We start from the raw sequence: 20,655 nt of genomic DNA, 5'->3' as shown, positions 1-20,655 counted from the left end.
ATTTCATTATATGCAGGCTTACCTGTATTTTATACAAGTTCAACACACCAAACTGCGTTTACAAGATTCTACTTCCGTCTTCAAAGATTACAAAGCCGCCTCCCCCAACTCTGCCCTCCCTTCTTTTTCAGCATTTTATGTTACGTTAAGCTTATTATTACCTTTGATTAAACTAATAAAGGAAGATAACTGTCAATTACAAACAAAAGAAGATTATACATTTGTCTCTTAAAAATATACTTGAAGTTTATTATACTTAGCTATTTTCTTTTAAACAATGGGTATCATAGCAGAAAGTGAAGAGGAACTCAAAAGCCTCTTGATGAAAGTGAAAGTGGAGAGTGAAAAAGTTGGCTTAAAGCTCAACATTCAGAAAACGAAGATCATGGCATCCGGTCCCACCACTTCATGGGAAATAGATGGGGAAACAGTGGAAACAGTGTCAGACTTTATTTTTCTGGGCTCCAACATCACTGCAGATGGTGACTGCAGCCATGAAATTAAAAGACGCTTACTTCTTGGAAGGAAAGTTATGACCAACCTAGATAGCATATTGAAAAGCAGAGACATTACTTTGCCAACAAAGGTCCGGCTAGTCAAGGCTATGGTTTTTCCTGTGGTCATGTATGGATGTGAGAGTTGGGCTGTGAAGAAGGCTGAGTGCCGAAGAATTGATGCTTTTGAACTGTGGTGTTGGAGAAGACTCTTGAGAGTCCCTTGGACTGCAAGGAGATCCAACCAGCCCATTCTGAAGGAGATCAGCCCTGGGATTTCTTTGGAAGGAATGATGCTAAAGCTGAAAACTCCAGTTCTTTGGCCACCTCATGGGAAGAGTTGACTCATTGGAAAAGACTCTGATGCTGGAGGGGATTGGGGGCAGGAGGAGAAGGGGACGACAGAGGATGAGATGGCTGGATGGCATCACTGACTCGATGGACGTGAGTCTCAGTGAACTCTGGGAGTTGGTGATGGATAGGGAGCCCTGGCGTGCTGCAATTCACAGGGTCGCAAAGAGTCGGACACGACTGAGCGACTGATCTGATCTGATCTGATCATTTTTAGGCAGCCTTACAAATGGCTGAGCGTAAGAAAATATTTAATTCACTAGCAATTAGAGGAAAGCAAAACAAAACAATATACTAATTTTTACCCATTAGATAAGAGAAATTAAAGAGTCTTAATATTCAGTGTTAGTGTAAGCAATGCTCAAACTGAAAATGGGAACATAGATTAAAACAATCTCTTAGGAGGGCATATTTGGCAGATTTTCTGGAAATATGACAGAAACATACAGCTACTGAAGAAGGATAGATTTTGTTCTTTTACAACAAATGCATTATATTTCCATATGCTCAATCTACTATGCTCACCACAAAGGCTCTAGAGGAAAATTCTTCCCTGCCTCTTCCAGTTTCTGCTGGCTCCTAGTGTTCCTTGGCTTGTGGATTAAACCTCTGCTTCCATCTTCACATCACCTTCTCCCCATATTTGTTGACTTCACATGTCTGCTTCTGTGTCTTCTCTTCTCTTCAAAGGATATTTGTTATTGGGATTTAAATTCCACCCTAATCCAAGATGATCTTGCCTCAGGACCCTTAATTATATCTGCAAAGACCCTTTCTTTCAAAGTCACATTCACAGGTTCCAGAGGTTAGGACATGGACACATAACTGGTACTATTCAACATTACTTAGCTCAGCTACATGTTGTTAATTGTGTGTGTATATACATACATATACAGAGAAAAATATTAACAGCAGTTACCTCTGAGGAAGGAAGGCAGATAAAAAAATGAATGGTAATTTTCATATTGTACTTTATATACTTCTGAAAAAAATTAAATAATGAGCACTTTATTTCCCACTGTCCTAGACAACCATTTTACACACACCCACACTAAATCTCTCTTCAATCCTACAACATGCCATTTTCCATCTTTGCTCAGCTTCCCCTTTCACAGAAAAAAAACCTGAAATTATCAGAAAACTTCCACAAACCAAAAACCCTTCATTTACCCACTCACTGGCACCTACACCCACAGACTTGCCTCCCTCCAGTGAACTTGTCAAGGATATATTCCCACAATTTCTCAAATTTTTTCCAACATCAATTTTTCACATACTAACTAATCATTCACCTCAGCACAGAAACGAATTTGCAGTGTCTTTTAACACCGTCACCAGGGATCTCCCAAGTGGTCCAGTGGTTAAGACTTTTCCTTCTAATGCAGGGAATGTGTGTTGGTTCCCTGGTCATGGAACTAAGATCCTACATGCCTCAGGGTCAAAAATATCATCAAATAAAACAGAAACAATATTGTAACAAATTCAAGAAAGACTTAAAAATAGTCCACATCAAAAAAAATTTTTTAATTAAATAATAAAAAAATCTGGAGCCCATTTTATTTACCTGTACTTGCTATTTCCAACATTGTTCATTCCATTCTTTCTTAAACTCACTTTACTGTAAGACTTTTCCTCCACTACACCATCAAAAGAGCTAGCCAAAGTCACCAGTAACTCCTTTTTGCTAAACCTAGCAGTCAATATTCAGTCTCCATCTTAACCTGACCTATCAGCAGCACAAACATTTAATTTAAAACATTTGTTGACTTCTGGATTACCTTACTTTTCTAGCTGTTCTCCTTTGCTGGTAACAACTTTATTGGATCCTCCTCTCCTTCCCTGGCTTCCCAAGTGACTCAGTGGTGAAAGAATCGGCCTGACAATGCAGGAGACACAGGATGCAGTTCAATCCCTGGTTCTGGAAGCTCCCCTTGCGGAGGAAAGGCCAACCCACTTCAGAATTTTTTCCTGGCAAATTCCATGGGCAGAGAAACCTGGTGGGCTAGTCCACAGAGTCGCAAAGAATCAAACACTACTGGGCACGCACACACATCTCTCCTCCCCAACCACTTGAGTACATACCTCAGTGCAAAACAACCCTAAGGCTCTTCCCTATCTATGATCAGTCTCTGCAGATATAATTTTACAGATTTAAAGATCTAAAATATCTCAACTTTATATTTCTAGTATAGAAATCTTTCCCAAACTCCTGGTTTGTTTTATGTAACATCCTACACTGACATCTTTCCTTTTCTCTTTTGCCTTTAGCTTCCCTTTCTCAGCTATTTGTAAGGCTTCCTCAGACAACCTTTTTGCATTTTTTTTCTTGGGAATGGTTTTGATCACTGCCTCCTGTACAATGTCACAAACCTCCATCCATAGTTCTTCCGGCACTCTGTCTATCAGATCTAATCCCTTGAATCTATTTGTCCCTTCCACTGAATAATCATAAGGGATTTGATTTAGGTCATACCTGAATGGTCTAGTGGTTTTCCCTACTTTCTTCAATTTAAGTCTGAATTTTACAATAAGGAGTTCATGATCTGAGCCACAGTCAGCTCCCAGTCTTGTTTTTGCTGACTGTAGAGAGATTCTCCATCTTTGGCTGCAAAGAATATAATCAATCTGATTTTGGTATCAACAATCCAGTGATGTCCAGGTGTAGAGTCATCTCCTGTGTTGTTGGAAGAGGGTGTCTGTTATGACCAGTGCATTCTCTTGGCAAAACTCTGTTAGCCTTTGCCCTGTTTCATTTTGTACTCCAAGGCCAAACTTGCCTTTTACTCCAGGTATCTCTTGACTGCCTACTTTTGCATTCCAGTCCCCTATGAGGAAAAGGACACCTTTTTTTGGTGTTAGTTCTAAAAGGTCTTGGTAATCACAGAACTGTTCAACTTCAGTTTCTTCAGCATTAGTGATTGGGGCACAGACTTGGATTACTGTGGTATCAAATGGTTTGCCTTGGAAACGAACAGAGATCATTCTGTCATTTTTGAGATTGCACCCATGTACTGCATTTTGGACTCTTTTGCTGACTCGGAGGGCTACTCCCATTTCTTGCCCACAGTAATAGATATAATGGTCATCTAAATTAAATTTGCCCATTGCAGTCCATTTTAGTTCACTGATTCCTAAAATGTTGATGCTCACTCCTTCCATCTCCTGTTTGACCACTTACAATTTACCTTGTTTCACGGACCTAACATTTCAGGTTCCTGTGCAATATTGTTCTTTACAGCATCAGACTTTACTTTCATCACCGGTCACATCCAAAATGGCATTTTTTTTGCTTTGGCTACCGACCTGGGGAGTTCATCTTTCAGTGTCATATCTTTTGGCCTTTCCATACTGTTCATGAATGCAGAGTTCCGAATAGCAAGGAGAGATAAGAGAGCCTTCCTCAGGGATCAATGCAAAGAAACAGAGGAAGACAATACAATAGGAAAGACTAGAGGTCTCTTCAAGAAAATTAGAGATACCAAGGGAACATTTCATGCAAAGATGGGAACAACAGAGGGCAGAAATGGTATGGACCTAACAGAAGCAGAAGATATTAAGAGGTGACAAGAATAACAGAAGAACTATACAAAAAAGATCATCATGACCCAGATAACCACAATAGTGTGATCACTACCTATAACCAGACATCCTGGAATGTGAAGTCAAGTGGGCCTTAGGAACCATCACTACGAACAAAGTTAGTGGAGGTGATGGAATTCCAGTCGAGCTATTTCAAATCCTAAAAGATGATGCTGTGAAAGTGCTGCACTCAATATGCCAGCAACTCTGGAAAACTCAGCAGTGGCCACAGGACTGGAAAAGGTCAGTTTTCATCCCAATCCCAAAGAAAGGCAATGCCAAAGAAAGTTCAAACTATCACACAATTGCACTTATCACACACACTAGCAAAGTAATGATCAAAATTCTCCAAGCGAGGCTTGCAACAGTGTATGAACCAAGAACTCCCAGATATTCAAGCCAGGTTTAGAAAAGGCAGACGAACCAGAGATCAAATTGCCAACATTTGCGGGATCATAGAAAAAAGCAAGAGAGTTTCAGAAAAATATCTACTTCAGCTTCATTGACTAACGCCAAAGAATTTGACTGTGTGGATCACCACAAACTGTGGAAAATTCTTAAAGAGATGGGAATACCATACCACCTGACCTGTCTGAGAAATATGTATGCAGGTCAAGAAGCAACAGTTAGAACCAGACATGGAACAAGGGACTGGTTCCAAATTGGGAAAGGAGTATATCAAGGTTGTATATTGTTACCCAGTTTATTTAACTTCTATGCAGAGTACATCTTGAGAAATGTCTGACTGGATGAAGCACAAGCTGGAATCAAGATTGCCAGGAGAAATACAAATAACCTCAGATATGCAGACGATACCATCCTTATGGCAGAAAGCCAAGAGGAAATAAAGAGCCTTTTGATGACAGTGAAAGAGGAGAGTGAAAAAGCTGGCTTAAAACTCAACATTCAAAAACCAAAGACCATGGCATCCAGTCATCACTTCATGGCAAAAAGATGGGGAACCATGGAAACACTGACAGACTTTATTTTCTTGGGCTCCAAAATCACTGCATATGGTGACTGCAGCCATGAAATTAAAAGACGCTTGCTCTGTAAAAGAAAAGCTATGACCAACCTAGACAGCATATTAAAAAGCAGAAACATTACTTTGCCGACAAAGGTCTATCTAATCAAATCTATGGTTTTTCCAATAGTCATGTATGTATGTAGGAGTTGAACCATAAAGAAAGCTGAGCGCCAAAGAATTGATGCTTTTGAACTGTGGTGTTGGAGAAGACTCTTGAGAGTCCTTTGGACTGCAAGGAGATCCAACCAGTCCATCCTAAAGGAAATCAGTCCTGAATATTCATTGAAATGCTGAAGCTGAAACTCCAATCCTTTGACCACCTGATGCGAAGAACTGACTCACTGGAAAAGACCCTGATGCTGGCAAAAGATTGAAGGCAGGAGAAAGGGACGACAGAAGATGAGATGGTTGGATGGCATCACCGACTCGATGGACGTGAGTTTCAGCAAGCTCTGGGAATTGGCTATGGACAAGGGAGCCTTGTTTGCTGCAGTCAATGGGGTGGCAAAGAGCTGGACACAACTGAGCAACTAAACTGAACACTGACATCACCACCAAGTATCTGCAAAGTTAACTTTCCCTACGTTAAATCCCTATTTAATGTAGATTAAATATCTACACCAGATTATTTATGTCTTCTGGTCTCTGGTTCTCAACAGTTTTACTCTTACCATCCTAAAACAAATTTCAACATTCCACCTCTTAACACTCTCAATCTCCTTACTCTGCTCTACTTTTTTCTTTTAGAAGAGTACTTACCACTTAATCTATTTACTTATATTCAGCTATTGTTTACACTGTGCCCTCCTCCTCAAATTGAAATGTAACTTTCTTTATGATAGCGATCTTTGTCATCCTTGTTCACTGATTTACCTAGAACAGAGCCTGTCACATGATAAACACATTTATTTGCTAAACTGATTTTTTAACTAAAAAAATGTAAATAAGAGTAATATGGAAGCATATACACTACCATATGTATACTGGATAGGCATCAAAAATTTGCTATATGACTCAGGGAATTCGAACTGGGGCTCAGTAACAACCTATAGGGGTGGGAAATGCTGGGAGGTGGGAGGCGACATTCATACATGTGTGGCTGATTCATGTTGATGCATGGCTGAAATCAAATATTGTAGAACAATTATCCTTCAATTAAGAATAAATAAGCTTTTTAAAAACGTAAATTAAAAAGCCATTCTTTATTCTGCTAATATATGTAGTTCACTTGGTACCCAAATTTCACTTGTCTGTGATTTGCCTCTGAACTCTTCTAATTGTATTTCTAAAGATAACTGAAGAAGTCTTTCTCTGTGACACATCATTCTGTGTTATATCTCCTATTCAAAACATCAATTCAGTTTCAGCATTAACATATTCAGTTAAATAAACATACTTTAAAACTCATCATTATTTTAAAGCTTTTTCTATCAACTCCAAATTCAGACTTCTCCAAATTCCTGTCTTTGATGGAAGATTTAATTTTTTCAACCCTCTTTTCAGAGAGAAGGTAGTAGGCTGATGCAGAATAATCACGTGGGTAGCTTTTCCCAGAATATAAATAGTGTCTTCCTCTCTACTCTGACCCTACATTTGTACATTCTGATTTACTAAGGAGAATCATAAATAGATATGTACTTTCCAAAAAGCTTCCCTAGACACTTCTAAATATAACCCCAAACACTACATTGACAATCACTGAATTAAAATATACACGGTTGTGATTCATAATCTGTAAGTCTTCACATCCGTGATTCTCTTATACAAAAGTACTTTCAGAGGAACAAGAAGTTAATAGTTAAATTAATATATTAATCAATAGGTTTGATCAATACTAAGAAATAAGGAGGGACCTACTAAGTAGCCGCATCTTGTCTGCATATGACCACCTTCAAAATTCTATGCTTGTTACCATGCAACAGGTCTCCAATTCTTCCTCTTCTCTGCTAATATCTATAAATTTACTTTAGAAGATTCAAGACGGCCTCATTGTTGAAAAAGAATAGTTTAGTCTTCCCTTTTTTGATATTCTTCCACATGATTAAAATGCAACAATGTCCTTCCACCTTCTCTCCTTATTGGCATACCTCCTAAACTTTTTCTTCCTCCCTGTCTAGAAAGCTTTGCCTAGAATTGGCAATTACAGAAAATGATTTCTAGATGTTCATGCTATCTTCCATTCCTAATCTTGAGCAATTAAGCACCAAGGGAACATAAAGCAAATGTATCACAAAACTGGGTCTCTCTCTGGAGCAGGAAATGGCAACCCATTCCAGTATTCTTGCCTAGAAAATTCCAAGGACAGAGGAGCCTAGTGGGCTACATACACTCTATGGGGTCACAAAGAGTTGGACACGACTAAGCACATACACACAAACTGGGTTTCTCATCTTAGTAACTTTCAAACTCAGTTTTCTCATCTGATATATGGACATACAGAAGTAGATTACATCAAAAATCCCTTCCAGTTACAGGATATATGATGTAATGATTCTGTTACTTATAATGGCATTGCTAGCAAGAAATCAACACAAGGTCTTGCAAAAACAATTTAAAAGGACATAAATAAGCTTTCTCAAGTATTTTAAGTAAATGTAATATTCCCTATCTTGAGTTATTGCATCTTCAAAAACCTTTAAATATTTTTTAAATATCCAGTTTCTCTGATATATGTTAAAAGGTTTTTTTTTTTTAATAAAAACCTGACTTCTATCCTTGAATAGTTTGGTTCCTGATTAAATTTTAATCCTAGCTGACACACCACCACCACTACTCTATCCTCAAATGTCTACATGTGTACACAGCCATAAAACTATTAAGAAAGAATCTCCTAATGAATTTATGGTTGCCAGGGCCGAAGGATGTGGGAAGAGAGGGAGTCTGAAATGGACATGTACACACTGCTATATTTAAAATGCATAATTAACAAGGGCCTACTGTATAGCACATGGAACTCTACTCAATGTTATGTGGCAGCCTGAATGGGAGGGGAGTTTGGGGGAGAAAGGATACAAGTACATGTATGGCTGAGTCCCTTGCCTGTTCACCTGAAACTATCACAACATTGTTAATCGGTTATACTTCGTACAAAACAAAAGGTTTAAAAAAAATAAAAAAGACCCTCTTTGAAAACATCAATACCCCATACCTCATTATAGGAAATCTCTCCAGAGTAAGTCGTATTCTTTCTACTTTTTCAGGTAAGTTCTAGAAGTCACTGTATCCCATAATTAAAAGCAGCTCAGTAAAAAAGCCAGAAGGACCTGAACATGCCTCCAACCTTTGCCACTTAATAGCTGGTATTGGCCACCCCACTGTGTACATATACCTAAGCACTCTGAGCATCAACTGTCTCCAACTGAAAAGATAAATACCTATCTTGTGAGGATGCTCTGAGGATTAAAATGGATCATATACTGCAACTTTCAGTGTCCTAGGAATATAGCAAACGCTCAATAAAAGGTGACTATTACTTTTGTGGGACTCATTTAACAAATCAAGTCTTTCTATCCACTGAAAACTTCAAATGAAGTCAGCTAATTAACATCATAAAATATGAAGAGCTATTTCTCTGCCCCCACAGTTTTACTACACAAATTAATTAGATTTTAATTATTGATTCAAACCTAGTTTGACTATTCTTTTACATTTTTTTAATGAAAATACTACTTATTAAAATTATTTCCAACCAATAATGGCCAACATTAAATTAATTTAAATTATTAAATTAAATTAGCAAATGTAACTTTATAAATTCACCTTAATTAAACTTATAATTCATTTCAACAATCCAGGTTCATTTACTGATTTGAGGTCAAAAAAATGGATAATGATTATAAGCAAGCAAAAAAGCCCAGAAAAACACATGCAAATATTGAGAACTGAATGGAGAAACAGATGATAATAGTTGTGAAGACTCTAAAATTCTGCTTTAAACAACAGCCGGAGCAGCTAGACAGAAGATCAATAAGAAAATAAAGTACACAAATAATACTATAAGTCAACTAGATGTAACAGACATACATAGAACATTCCACCTACCAGAAGAGCATATACTCTTCTCAATTACACATGGAATATTCTCTGGGATATGCCACATGTTGAGGTTTCAAAACAATCCTTGATAAATTTAAACAGACTGAAATATACAACATATCTTCTTGGACCACAATAGAACGAAACTAGAAATCAATATCAGAAGGAAAACTGGAAAATTAGCAATATAAACCCACCTTTAAACAAGAAACAAGTCAAAGAATAGATCACAAAGAAAATCAGAAAATAACCTGAGACTAATGAAAATGAAATTACAAGTTATCAAAACCTGTATATAGCAAAGGCAATGCTCAGAAAGTAATTTATAGCACCTATAAACATCTACATTAAAAAAACAGTATTTCAAATCAATAACCTAACTTTATACCTTAAGGAAATAGGAAAAGAAGAGCAAACAAAACCCAAAGCCAGCAAAAAGGAAGAAAGAAAGACTAGAGCAGAGATAAATGAAATATAGAGAACAGAAAAACAACTTACAAAAATCAACAAATTTAGCAAATCTTTACCTAGATTAAGAACAAAAAATCAAAACACAAATAATTAGAATCAGAAATGAAAGTGAGGGTATTACCACCAATCACACAGAAAATAAAAGGACTATAAGAAAACACTATGAACAACTGTACACCAGCAAATTAGATAATGTAAATGAAACAGACCAAACTAACTCAAGAAGAAAATCAATATATTTCTAACAAGAGAATCAATCATCAAAAGCCTCCAGACAAAGGAAAGCCAGCTTCACTGGTGAATTCTACCTAACATTTTAAAAAAGATAATGCCAATACTATCAAACTCCTCCAAAAATTACAACAAGAAATACTTCTAACACATTCTATGAGGGCAGTATTACCCTGACACCAAAGCTAGACAAAAGTACAAGGGAGAAAAAAAAAAAAAACACTACACAACAATATTCTTTATGAATATACAGGCAAAAACCCACACAGAATATCAGCAAACTACATACAACAGCACATTAAAAGGATTATATACAATGACCATATGAGAATTATCCTGGAATGGCTTACACAATTTCATCAGTGTAATAAATCATATAAATAGAACTTGAGTGGGGAGACCATATGATAATATTAATAGACATACATACAAAAAGCATCTGACAAAGTTCAACAGCCTTCCGTGCTAAAAACAATACTCAGAAAACTAGGAATAGAAGGAAGCTTCCCTAACATAATAAAAGAAATTTATGAAAAATCAATAGTTATCACTGAAGCTTTTCCTCTAAGATCAAAAACAAGATAAAGAAGCCCATTGCTATTTAACATTGTACTGGAAAGTAAAATTAGGCAAGATTTAGACAAGAAAAATTAAAGGGCATCCATGATGCTGAAGCTCCAATATTTGACCACCTGATCCAAAGAGCCAAATCACCAGAAAAGACTCTGATGCTGGGGCAAATTGACAGCAGAAGGGGATGACAGAGGATGAGATGGTTGGATGGCATCACCAACGATGGATATATGTTTGACCGAACTCCAGGAGATAGTGAAGGACAGGGAAGCCTGGCGTGTTGCAGTCCATGGGGTTGCAAAAAGTCAGATACAAAACTTAGTGACTGAACAACAACATAGGAGAAAGAACAACTACTTCTAATGTACAAAACAGGATCACATAGATATATAAACTATACCAAAGAATCCACAAAAAATTTCAGATCAGATCAGTCGCTCAGTCGTGTCCGACTCTTTGCGACCCCATGAATCGAAGCATGCCAGGCCTCCCTGGCCATCACCAACTCCTGGAGTTCACTGAGACTCACGTCCATCAAGTGAGCGATGCCATCCAGCCATCTCATCCTCTGTCGTCCCCTTCTCCTCTTGCCTCCAATCCCTCCCAGCATCAGAGTCCTTTCCATTGAGTCAACTCTTCCCATGAGGTGGCCAAAGAACTGGAGTTTTCAGCTTTAGCATCATTCCTTCCAAAGAAATCCCAGGGCTGATCTCCTTCAGAATGGACTGGTTGGATCTCCTTGCAGTCCAAGGGACTCTCAAGAGTCTTCTCCAACACCACAGTTCACAAGCATCAATTCTTCGGCACTCAGCCTTCTTCACAGTCCAACTCTCACATCCACACATGACCACAGGAAAAACCATAGCCTTGACTAGCCAGACCTTGTTGGCAAAGTAATGTCTCTGCTTTTGAATATGTTATCTAGGTTGGTCATAACTTTTCTTCCAAGGAGTAAGCGTCTTTTAATTTCATGGCTGCAGTCACCATCTGTAGTGATTTTGGAGCCCAGAAAAATCAAGTCTGACACTGTTTCCACTGTTTCCCCATCTATTTCCCCTGAAGTGATGGGAACGGATGCCATGATCTTAGTTTTCTGAATGTTGAGCTTTAAGTCAACTTTTCACTCTCCACTTTCACTTTCATCAAGAGGCTTTTGAGTTCCTCTTCACTTTCTGCCATAAGGGTGGTGTCATCTGCATGTCTGAGGTTATTGATATTTCTCCCGGCAATCTTGATTTCAGCTTGTGCTTCTTCCAGCCCAGCGTTTCTCATGATGTACTCTGCATAGAAGTTAAATAAACAGGGTGACAATATACAACCTTGACGTACTCCTTTTCCTATTTGGAACCAGTCTGTTGTTCCATGTCCCGTTCTAACTGTTGCTTCCTGACCTGCATACAGATTTCTCAAGAGGCAGATCAGGTGGTCTGGTATTCCCATCTCTTTCAGAATTTTCCACAGTTTATTGTGATCCACTCAGTCAAAGGCTTTGGCATAGTCAATAAAGCAGAAAGAGATGGCTTTTCTGGAACTCTCTTGCTTTTTCCATGATCCAGCGGATGTTGGCTATTTGATCTCTGGTTCCTCTGCCTTCTCTAAAACCAGCTTGAACATCAGGAAGTTCACGGTTCACATATTGCTGAAGCCTGGCTTGGAGAATTTTGAGCATTACTTTACTAGCATGTGAGATGAGTGCAATTGTGCGGTAGTATAAGCATTCTTTGGCATTGCCTTTCTTTGGGATTGGAATGAAAACTGACCTTTTCCAGTCCTGTGGCCACTGCTAAGTTTTCCAGAGTTGCTGGCATATTGAGTGCAGCACTTTCACAGCATCTTCTTTCAGGATTTGGAATAGCTCAACTGGAATTCCATCACCTCCACTAGCTTTGTTCGTAGTGATGCTTTCTAAGGCCCACTTCACTTTACATTCCAGGATGTCTGGCTCTAGGTCAGTGATCACACCATCGTGATTATCTGGGTCATGAAGATCTTTTTTGTATAGTTCTTCTGTGTATTCTTGCCATCTCTTCTTAATATCTTCTCCTTCTGTTAGGTCCATACCATTTCTGTCCTTTATCGAGCCCATCTTTGCATGAAATTTTCCTTTGGTATCTCTGATTTTCTTGAAGAGATCCCTAGTCTTTCCCATTCTGTTGTCTTCCTCTATTTCTTTGCATTGATCGCTGAAGAAGGCTTTCTTATCTCTTCTTGCTATTCTTTGGAACTCTGCATTCAGATGCTTATATCTTTCCTTTTCTCCATTGCTTTTCTCTTCTCTTCTTTTCACAGCTATTTGTAAGGCCTCCCCAGACAGCCATTTTGCTTTTTTACATTTCTTTTCCATGGGGATGGTCCTGATCCCTGTCTCCTGTACAATGTCATGAACCTCATTCCATCGTTCATCAGGCACTCGATCTATCAGATTTAGGCCCTTAAATCTATTTCTCACTTCCACTGTATAATCATAAGGTATTTGATTTAGGTCATACCTGAATGGTCTAGTGGTTTTCCCTACTTTCTTCAATTTAAGTCTGAATTTGGCAATAAGGAGTTCATGGTCTGAGCCACAGTCAGCTCCTGGTCTTGTTTTTGCTGACTGTATAGAGCTTCTCCATCTTTGGCTGCAAAGAATACAATCAATCTGATTTCAGTGTTGACCATCTGGTGATGTCCATGTATAGTTCTTCTCTTGTGTTGTTGGAAGAGGGTGTTTGTTATGACCAATGCATTTTCTTGGCAAAACTCTATTAGTCTTTGCCCTGCTTCATTCCGTATTCCAAGGCCAAATTTGCCTGTTACTCCAAGTATTTCTTGACTTCCTACTTTTGCATTCCAGTCCCCCATAATGAAAAGGACATCTTTTTTGGATGTTAGGTCTAAAAGGTCTTGGAGGTCTTCATAGAACTTTTCAACTTCAGCATTTTCAGTGTTACTGGTTGGGGCATAGACTTGGATTACTGTGATACTGAATGGTTTGCCTTGGAAACAAACAGAGATCATTCTGTCGTTTTTGAGATTGCATCCAAGTACTGCATTTTGGACTCTTTTGTTGACCATGATGGCTACTCCATTTCTTCTGAGGGATTCCTGCCCGCAGTAGTAGATATAATGGTCATCTGAGTTAAATTCATCCATTCCAGTCCATTTCAGTTCGCTGATTCCTAGAAGATCGACATTCACTCTTGCCATCTCTTGTTTGACCACTTCAAATTTGCCTTGATTCATGGACCTGACATTCCAGGTTCCTATGCAATATTGCTCTTTACCGCATCGGACCTTGCTTCTATCACCAGTCACATCCACAGCTGGGTATTCCTTTTGCTTTGGCTCCATCCCTTCATTCTTTCTGGAGTTATTTCTCCACTGATCTCCAGGAGCATATTGGGCACCTACTGACCTGGGGAGTTTCTCTTTCAGTATCCTATCATTTTTCGTTTTCATACTGTTCATGGGGTTCTCAAGGCAAGAATACTGAAGTGGTTTGCCATTCCCTTCTCCAGTGGACCACTTCTGTCAGATCTCTCCACCATGATCCGCCCGTCTTGGGTTGCCCCACAGGCATGGCTTAGTTTCATTGAGTTAGACAAGGCTGTGGTCCTAGTGTGATTAGATTGACTAGTTTTCTGTGAGTATGGTTTCAGTGTGTCTGCCCTCTGATGCCCTCTTGCAACACCTACCGTCTTACTTGGGTTTATCTTGCCTTGGGCGTGGGGTATCTCTTCACGGCTGTTCCAGCAAAGCGCAGCCGCTGCTCCTTACCTTTGATGAGGGGTATCTCCTCACCGCCCCCCTTCCTGACCTTCAATGTGGGATAGCTCGTCTAGGCCCTCCTGTGCCCGCGCAGCCAAGGCTCCTTGGATGTGGGGTTGGTCCTCCCGGCCACCGCCCCTGCCCTCGGGCGTGGGTTGCTCCTCCTGGCCGCCGCCCCTGGCCTGGGCGTGGGGGCGTGGGGTAGCTCTTCCCGCCCACCGCCCTTGCTAAGCTAATAAACTAAGCCAAGTTGCAGGACATAAGATCAACATACAAAACCGTGTGTTTTCTATTCACAATGAACAATCCAAAAGGAAATAAAGATAACTCCATTTATAACAACATCCAAAAAATAAAACACCCCAAAATAAGTTTAACCAAGGAGGTTAAAGACCTGTAAAATAAAAACGAAAAGAATACTGCTGAGAGAAATTAAGAAGACCTAATGAAATGGAAAAGCATCCCACATTCACAGATTGAAAGAGTATTTAATATTGCTAAAGTGGCACTACTCCTCAAAGTGATCTACAGATTCAGGACAATCCCTTTCAAAATTCTCATGGCCTTTTTGCAGAAATGAAAAAATCAACTAGTAAATTAATATGAAATTACAAAGGGCCCTGAACAGTCAAATCAATACTGAAAAAGAAAAACAAAGTTGGACAGTTCACACGTCCTAATTTCAAAACTTCCTACAAAGCTACTAAGTCAGAACAGTGTTGTACTGGTACAAAGACAGACATAACCAAGAGAAAAGAAACGAGAATCCAGAAATAAACATAATTCTACAGTCAACTGATTTTTTACAAGGATGCAAAGACTCTGATGCTGGGAGGGATTGGGGGCAGGAAGAAAAGGGGACGACAGAGGATGAGATGCCTGGATGGCATCGCTGACTCGATGGACGTGAGTCTCAGTGAACCCCGGGAGTTGGTGATGGCCAGGGAGGCCTGGTGTGCTGCGATTCATGGGGTCGCAAAGAGTCGGACACGACTGAGCGACTGATTTGATCTGATCTGAAGACAATTTAATGACAAACAAATCTCTTCAACAAAACATGTTGGGGTAATTTGATATCCACACAAAACAGAATGAAGTTGGACTCTTACCTCACACCATATAAAAGTTAACACAAAATGGATCAAAGACCTAAATATGAAGGCTACAACCATAACACTCTTATAAGAAAATCCAGAGGTAAGCAATGGACTTGCAGTGGGCCATGGCTTCTTAGAGATAACACCAGAAATAAAGAACTTCATGGAAAAAATAAACTGTACCTCATCAAACTCAACTGTGGACACTATCAAGTGAATTAAAAGACAGTTCAACAGACTTCAAGAAAATACATGTGAATCATACATCTGATAGGGAAGCCCTGGTGGCTCAGACGGTGAAGTGTCTGCCTGCAATGCGGGAGACCAGGGTTCAATTCCTGGGCCAAGAAGATCCCCTGGAGAATGAAATGGCAACCCACTCCAGTACTCTTGCCTGTAAAATGCCATGGATGGAGGAGTCTGGTGGGCTATAGTCCATGGGGTCACAGAGTTGGACATGACTGAGCAACTGAACTGAACAAGAATGTAGACTAATAGGAAGTCCACAATGCTGGTGAAAACGTACAATGGTGCAGCCACAGTCAAGAAAAGTTTGGCAGTCCCTCAGAAGCTAAACACAGATCTGGCATATGATAACCATGATCTCGCAATTTCACTCCCAGGTATATACTCAAAAGAAATGAAAACACAGGTTCACACATAAATAAATTTGTACACAAATATTTATAGCAGCATTATTGACAATTAGCCAAAATGTGCATTAGATGAACGAACAAGCTGTGATATGATTGTCCCTTGGTCCCAAAGGGACCCAAGGGATTGGTCCCAAGACCCCATCACAGATACCAAAATCCACAGATGCTTTAGTCCCTTATATAAAAAGGCATACATACAATGGAATTATCATTCAGTCATAAAAAGGATTAAGCTACAACCTGGATAAACTTTGAAACCATTATGCTAAATGAAACCCATATATTAAATGATTCCATTTATATGAAATACCATAAACAAACAAATCCATAGAGATTTGCTGAGGGTTCATTTCTAACAAGTGTAGGGGGCAGTGGAGAGTGATTCCTTAATGGATATGCTGTGTGTTGTTCTGGTGTTATGAAAATGTTTTGAAACTGGAGAGGTGTGGTTGCACAAAACTATGACTGCACTAAATGTCACTTTAAAATAGTTAACTGGATGTTATATGAATTTTTAAATTTAAGAAAAAAAGGTTAATGGAAAACCAATATGAATTATGAAATACTAATTTGAAATAAACAGTTTCATTGCTTACTAACAGTGGTATTTGTACCATTTAGGTGCCTAGTTCAATCCTCCAATGCCCCCAAATACAATGTGTAGTAAAAGTCACAGAATCTTTGAAATGTGTAGTAAATTCTTACAATTATTTTAAGCATGTGTATATTTACTAGTACCTACTTTATAACCAACCCTGATGTAGAATTTATGATGTAGGAAAGTCAGATTACAGTATGATTTACATAGATGATGTATGGTTATTTGTCAGTTTAAATGAACTCTGCCCTAATTAAGGAAGAATCTGAGAACACCAGATAAGTCCCACAGAATTTACTCATAAAACATAATACATTTTCTGGTCTATTTACCCCCAGAAATATGTGGGATTTTTTCTTTTTCCTTCATTTCTGGATACTGTTTTTAAGGGCTAGGAAAGTTCAGTTCAGTTCACTTCAGTTGCTCAGTCGTGTCCGACTCTTTGCGACCCCGTGGACTGCAGCACACAAGGCTTCCCTGTCCATCACCAACTCCCAGAGCTTGCTCAAACTCATGTCCATCGAGTCGGTGATGCCATCCAACCACCTCAACCTCTGTCATCCCCTTCTCCTCCTGCCTTCAGTCTTTCCCAGCACCAGGGTCTTTTTCAATGAGTCAGTTCTTTGCATCAGGTGGCCAATGTATTGGAGCTTCATCTTCTGAACTGAAATGAACTGGCCTATCTATCCCCAAAAATATCTGGGTTTTGTTCTTTTTCCTTCCTTTCTGGATATTGTTTTTAAGATCTAGGAAAGTTCATCCACACAAAATTCCAATGCATAAGTTTTTATTAAATGAAGATCAGTCTTCCCACAGTATTGAAATCTGAATTCATCATGATTTTCCAAAAACAAATAAGTAGTTCAAGTATTATTTTATTATTCCATTCTCTAGGGTATTTTATTTTACCATTATTCTCTGATACTTTTCTCTCTTAAACACTCTATTCCAGGGCTCCAGTTCCAGAGTTCCTAATTTTTTCTCTCACACACATACATCACTATGCAGAATTAAACCTACACTGTATACACTTTCCTTTCCAGTCACAGAATTTCAAAATATCTTTTTATACTTCATATTTATTGCAACAAGGCTGGAATTTGCATAATGTACTTCACTTAAATGTTTATTTAGGTCATAGTCCTACCCCATTATAACCAGGGACCAGAAGAAATGATTTAATACAAAGTAGAGTTTGGCCAGAAAAATCTAAAACTAAAAAAAACGTAAATAGATCATTTTATTTAAGCCACTATTTCTGTAACTAGCTTAAAACTGTAAATGCAAATAAAGGTCAAATGCCAAAAAAAAAGTCTATTCAACCAAACTGGGTTAAAGTGAAATGGTCATGTGTATGTATTTTTATCACAACACACAAGAATCACTTTGTCTACCGTCTTTGAAAGCAAAAGGAAAATACCATTATTAGAAGTAGTTACTTTGTGTAGTATCTGGAACCTGTCAGGCTTTAGAAATGCTAGAGATGCTTTGGACAATTTGGCTTAGAACTAGAATAAAACTCTGTTCACAAAAAATTTTGCTACAAAACTCCTGATTTAAAAAAAAAAAAAAAAAAAAAAAACTCCTGATTAAGGTATCCCAATTTCTGTGAGCTTACCAAAAACAAAAAAAATTAGAGTACTTATAATAGCATTTTAAAAAACCAAATATCTAATAATAAAAAACCAAATATCTAATAATAAATCCAACAAAAGATATGCATAACTTATACCCAGAAAGCTATAAAGGATGTCATTTCTCCCCACCCCAAAACTGATTTAAAGCAACAATGCAATTCCAATCAAAACTCCAACATGTTCTAGAGTTTTATTGATTTTTTTTTTAATGGCGGTGTGGTGAGGGAACACCTGGCAGGATAGTTCTAAATTACACATGAAATGCAAAAGTTAGACTAAAAAGTCTTGAACGAAAAAATAAGGTGGGAAGACTTGCTTTGTAGAATAGTCTGAATCAACATTAAACTCAATAAATAAGGCAATGATATTAGTGCAAAGACAGAATAGATTGATGTAACAAGATGGAAGCACAAAGGCAAAGCATGCATATATGAACACGAATTATAAAAAGATGATGCTGCAGAGCAACAGGAAAGGTTTCTGATGTCTTGTTTGATTGTTTCTAAATGCTGCCAGGACAACTGGATATCTGTATAAAAAAATATTAAAATATGACTTAATACATACACAAAAGTCATTTCCAGGTAAAGTACACACCTAAATAAGAAAAGCAAATAAAGCTTCTAAATGATTTAAAATAATAACTTCATTAACATCCAAGTAAGGAATTTTTTTTAAACAGGACACAAAAAGCACTAAGCAGAAAGGAAAAAACTGCTAAATATAACTATATAAAAACAACTCTGCACCAAAAGATACCACTTTAAATGGCACCTTAGGCAACTACAGAATGGAAAATGGTAGGGATCTATTTAAACTGACAAAGGACTCAATATTAAGAACCTCCATTAATCAAACCAGAGACAATCCAACAGAAAAATGGACAAGTGATAAGAACAATCACTTCACTTATAAAAAGAGCCAAAAGTGAGATTCTTAACAGCATTAGTACCCAGTGAAAATACAAAGTTAAACCATCAAAAATGGCTAAAACTTTAAAAGTCTAGGAGTAAGTGCTGAGGAGAAATACTAAGAAAGGAAAGAGAATTCTCATATGCTAGTAGAAATAAAATATGAAACAACAGAACTACTGTGGGAAACAACTTGGCATTTTTGGATGACATATATTAGGACCAGAAAATCTGACTCCAAGATACAGATCCAAGAGAAATGGCATTAAAAACATATACAGGATTGTTCTTAGAAGCATTATTCATAATGGCCCTGACCTGAAAATAATCTAATGGACATCGACAGCAGAATGCATAAACTGTGGCATAATCACACAACTGAGTACTTACTAAAAATGAACTATGTCTTCACAACCTGGATGAATTTCACAAATACAGTACTGACTGAAAGAAGCAAGACATTAAAAAAAACAGCGTGATTCTGCCCATGTGTAACTATAAAATAGACAAAGCCAAGCTATAGCATTTAGGAATAAAGACTTAGGAGGTAGAAATATTTTTTAAAAACAAGAAAAATTCTAACCAAAAAAAAAATCAGGATAATGATTCATTTAGGGTAAAGGGATGGGACTGTAATGCAAATGGGCATGCAGTGGAGGAGATTCTCCAGTGTGGACAATGTCCTAGTTCTTGACCAAATCTGTTTCACAATGTTTCCTTTATAATAATTAAGCAGTACATTTATGTTTGATGTGCTTAATGTGCCTTATTTCACAGTTGAAAGTCCTTTTTGAAAGGCAAATAAATAGAGAAAGTCTGCTAAACATCTTAGTCAATTACTATAGTTGAAAAAGGAATATATAAGGTGGCTCAGAGCATAAAGCGTCTGCCTGCAATGCAGGAGACCTGGGTTCGATCCCTGGGTCAGGAGAAGCCTGGTAGACTACAGACCATGGGATCGCAAAAAGTCGGACACGACTGAGCAACTTCACTTTCACACATAAATTGACATGAATCATTTCTAATGGCTCACATCATAGATAAAGAAGTCACTTTGGGCCTGTCATAAATGGTTTCTGCTCTGGTCTTGCTCTTGCCTGCACCTTCCTTAGCTCAATTTTTCTCTATCAGCTTATTTTACCTTGAAAAAATATAAAACTCTTAGGGTTAAATCGTCCAAATATGAGTTTTCTCCAATGAGTGCTATGCAAACCACCAGTGGCTAAGGAAGAGTTACCAGTGCAA

The 20,655-nt window shown here is 38.2% G+C and overlaps 2 protein-coding genes across 6 annotated transcripts in view; both read right to left on the bottom strand.

The window, feature by feature from the left end:
• The window catches only part of STAG1 (STAG1 cohesin complex component), a 507,868-nt gene that overhangs the window by 455,413 nt on the left and 31,800 nt on the right, over window positions 1-20,655 (bottom strand). The window lies entirely within an intron of this gene.
• Window positions 9,154-20,655, bottom strand: part of LOC129644150 (craniofacial development protein 2-like) — a 40,185-nt gene continuing 28,683 nt past the window's right edge. For both annotated transcript variants that reach the window (XM_055569611.1, XM_055569610.1), the window contains exon 2: window positions 9,154-19,028. In XM_055569611.1, coding sequence (XP_055425586.1) covers window positions 13,282-14,211 — 930 coding nt within the window. In that variant the 5' untranslated portion in view covers window positions 14,212-19,028 and the 3' untranslated portion in view covers window positions 9,154-13,281. The remainder of the gene's footprint in view (window positions 19,029-20,655) is intronic.

Source organism: Bubalus kerabau, chromosome 2 (assembly GCF_029407905.1).
Source record: "Bubalus kerabau isolate K-KA32 ecotype Philippines breed swamp buffalo chromosome 2, PCC_UOA_SB_1v2, whole genome shotgun sequence".
Classification (NCBI taxonomy): domain Eukaryota; kingdom Metazoa; phylum Chordata; class Mammalia; order Artiodactyla; family Bovidae; genus Bubalus; species Bubalus kerabau.
The sequence above is the reverse complement of the archived record's forward strand: the minus strand, read 5'-3'. Positions and strand labels throughout refer to the sequence as shown.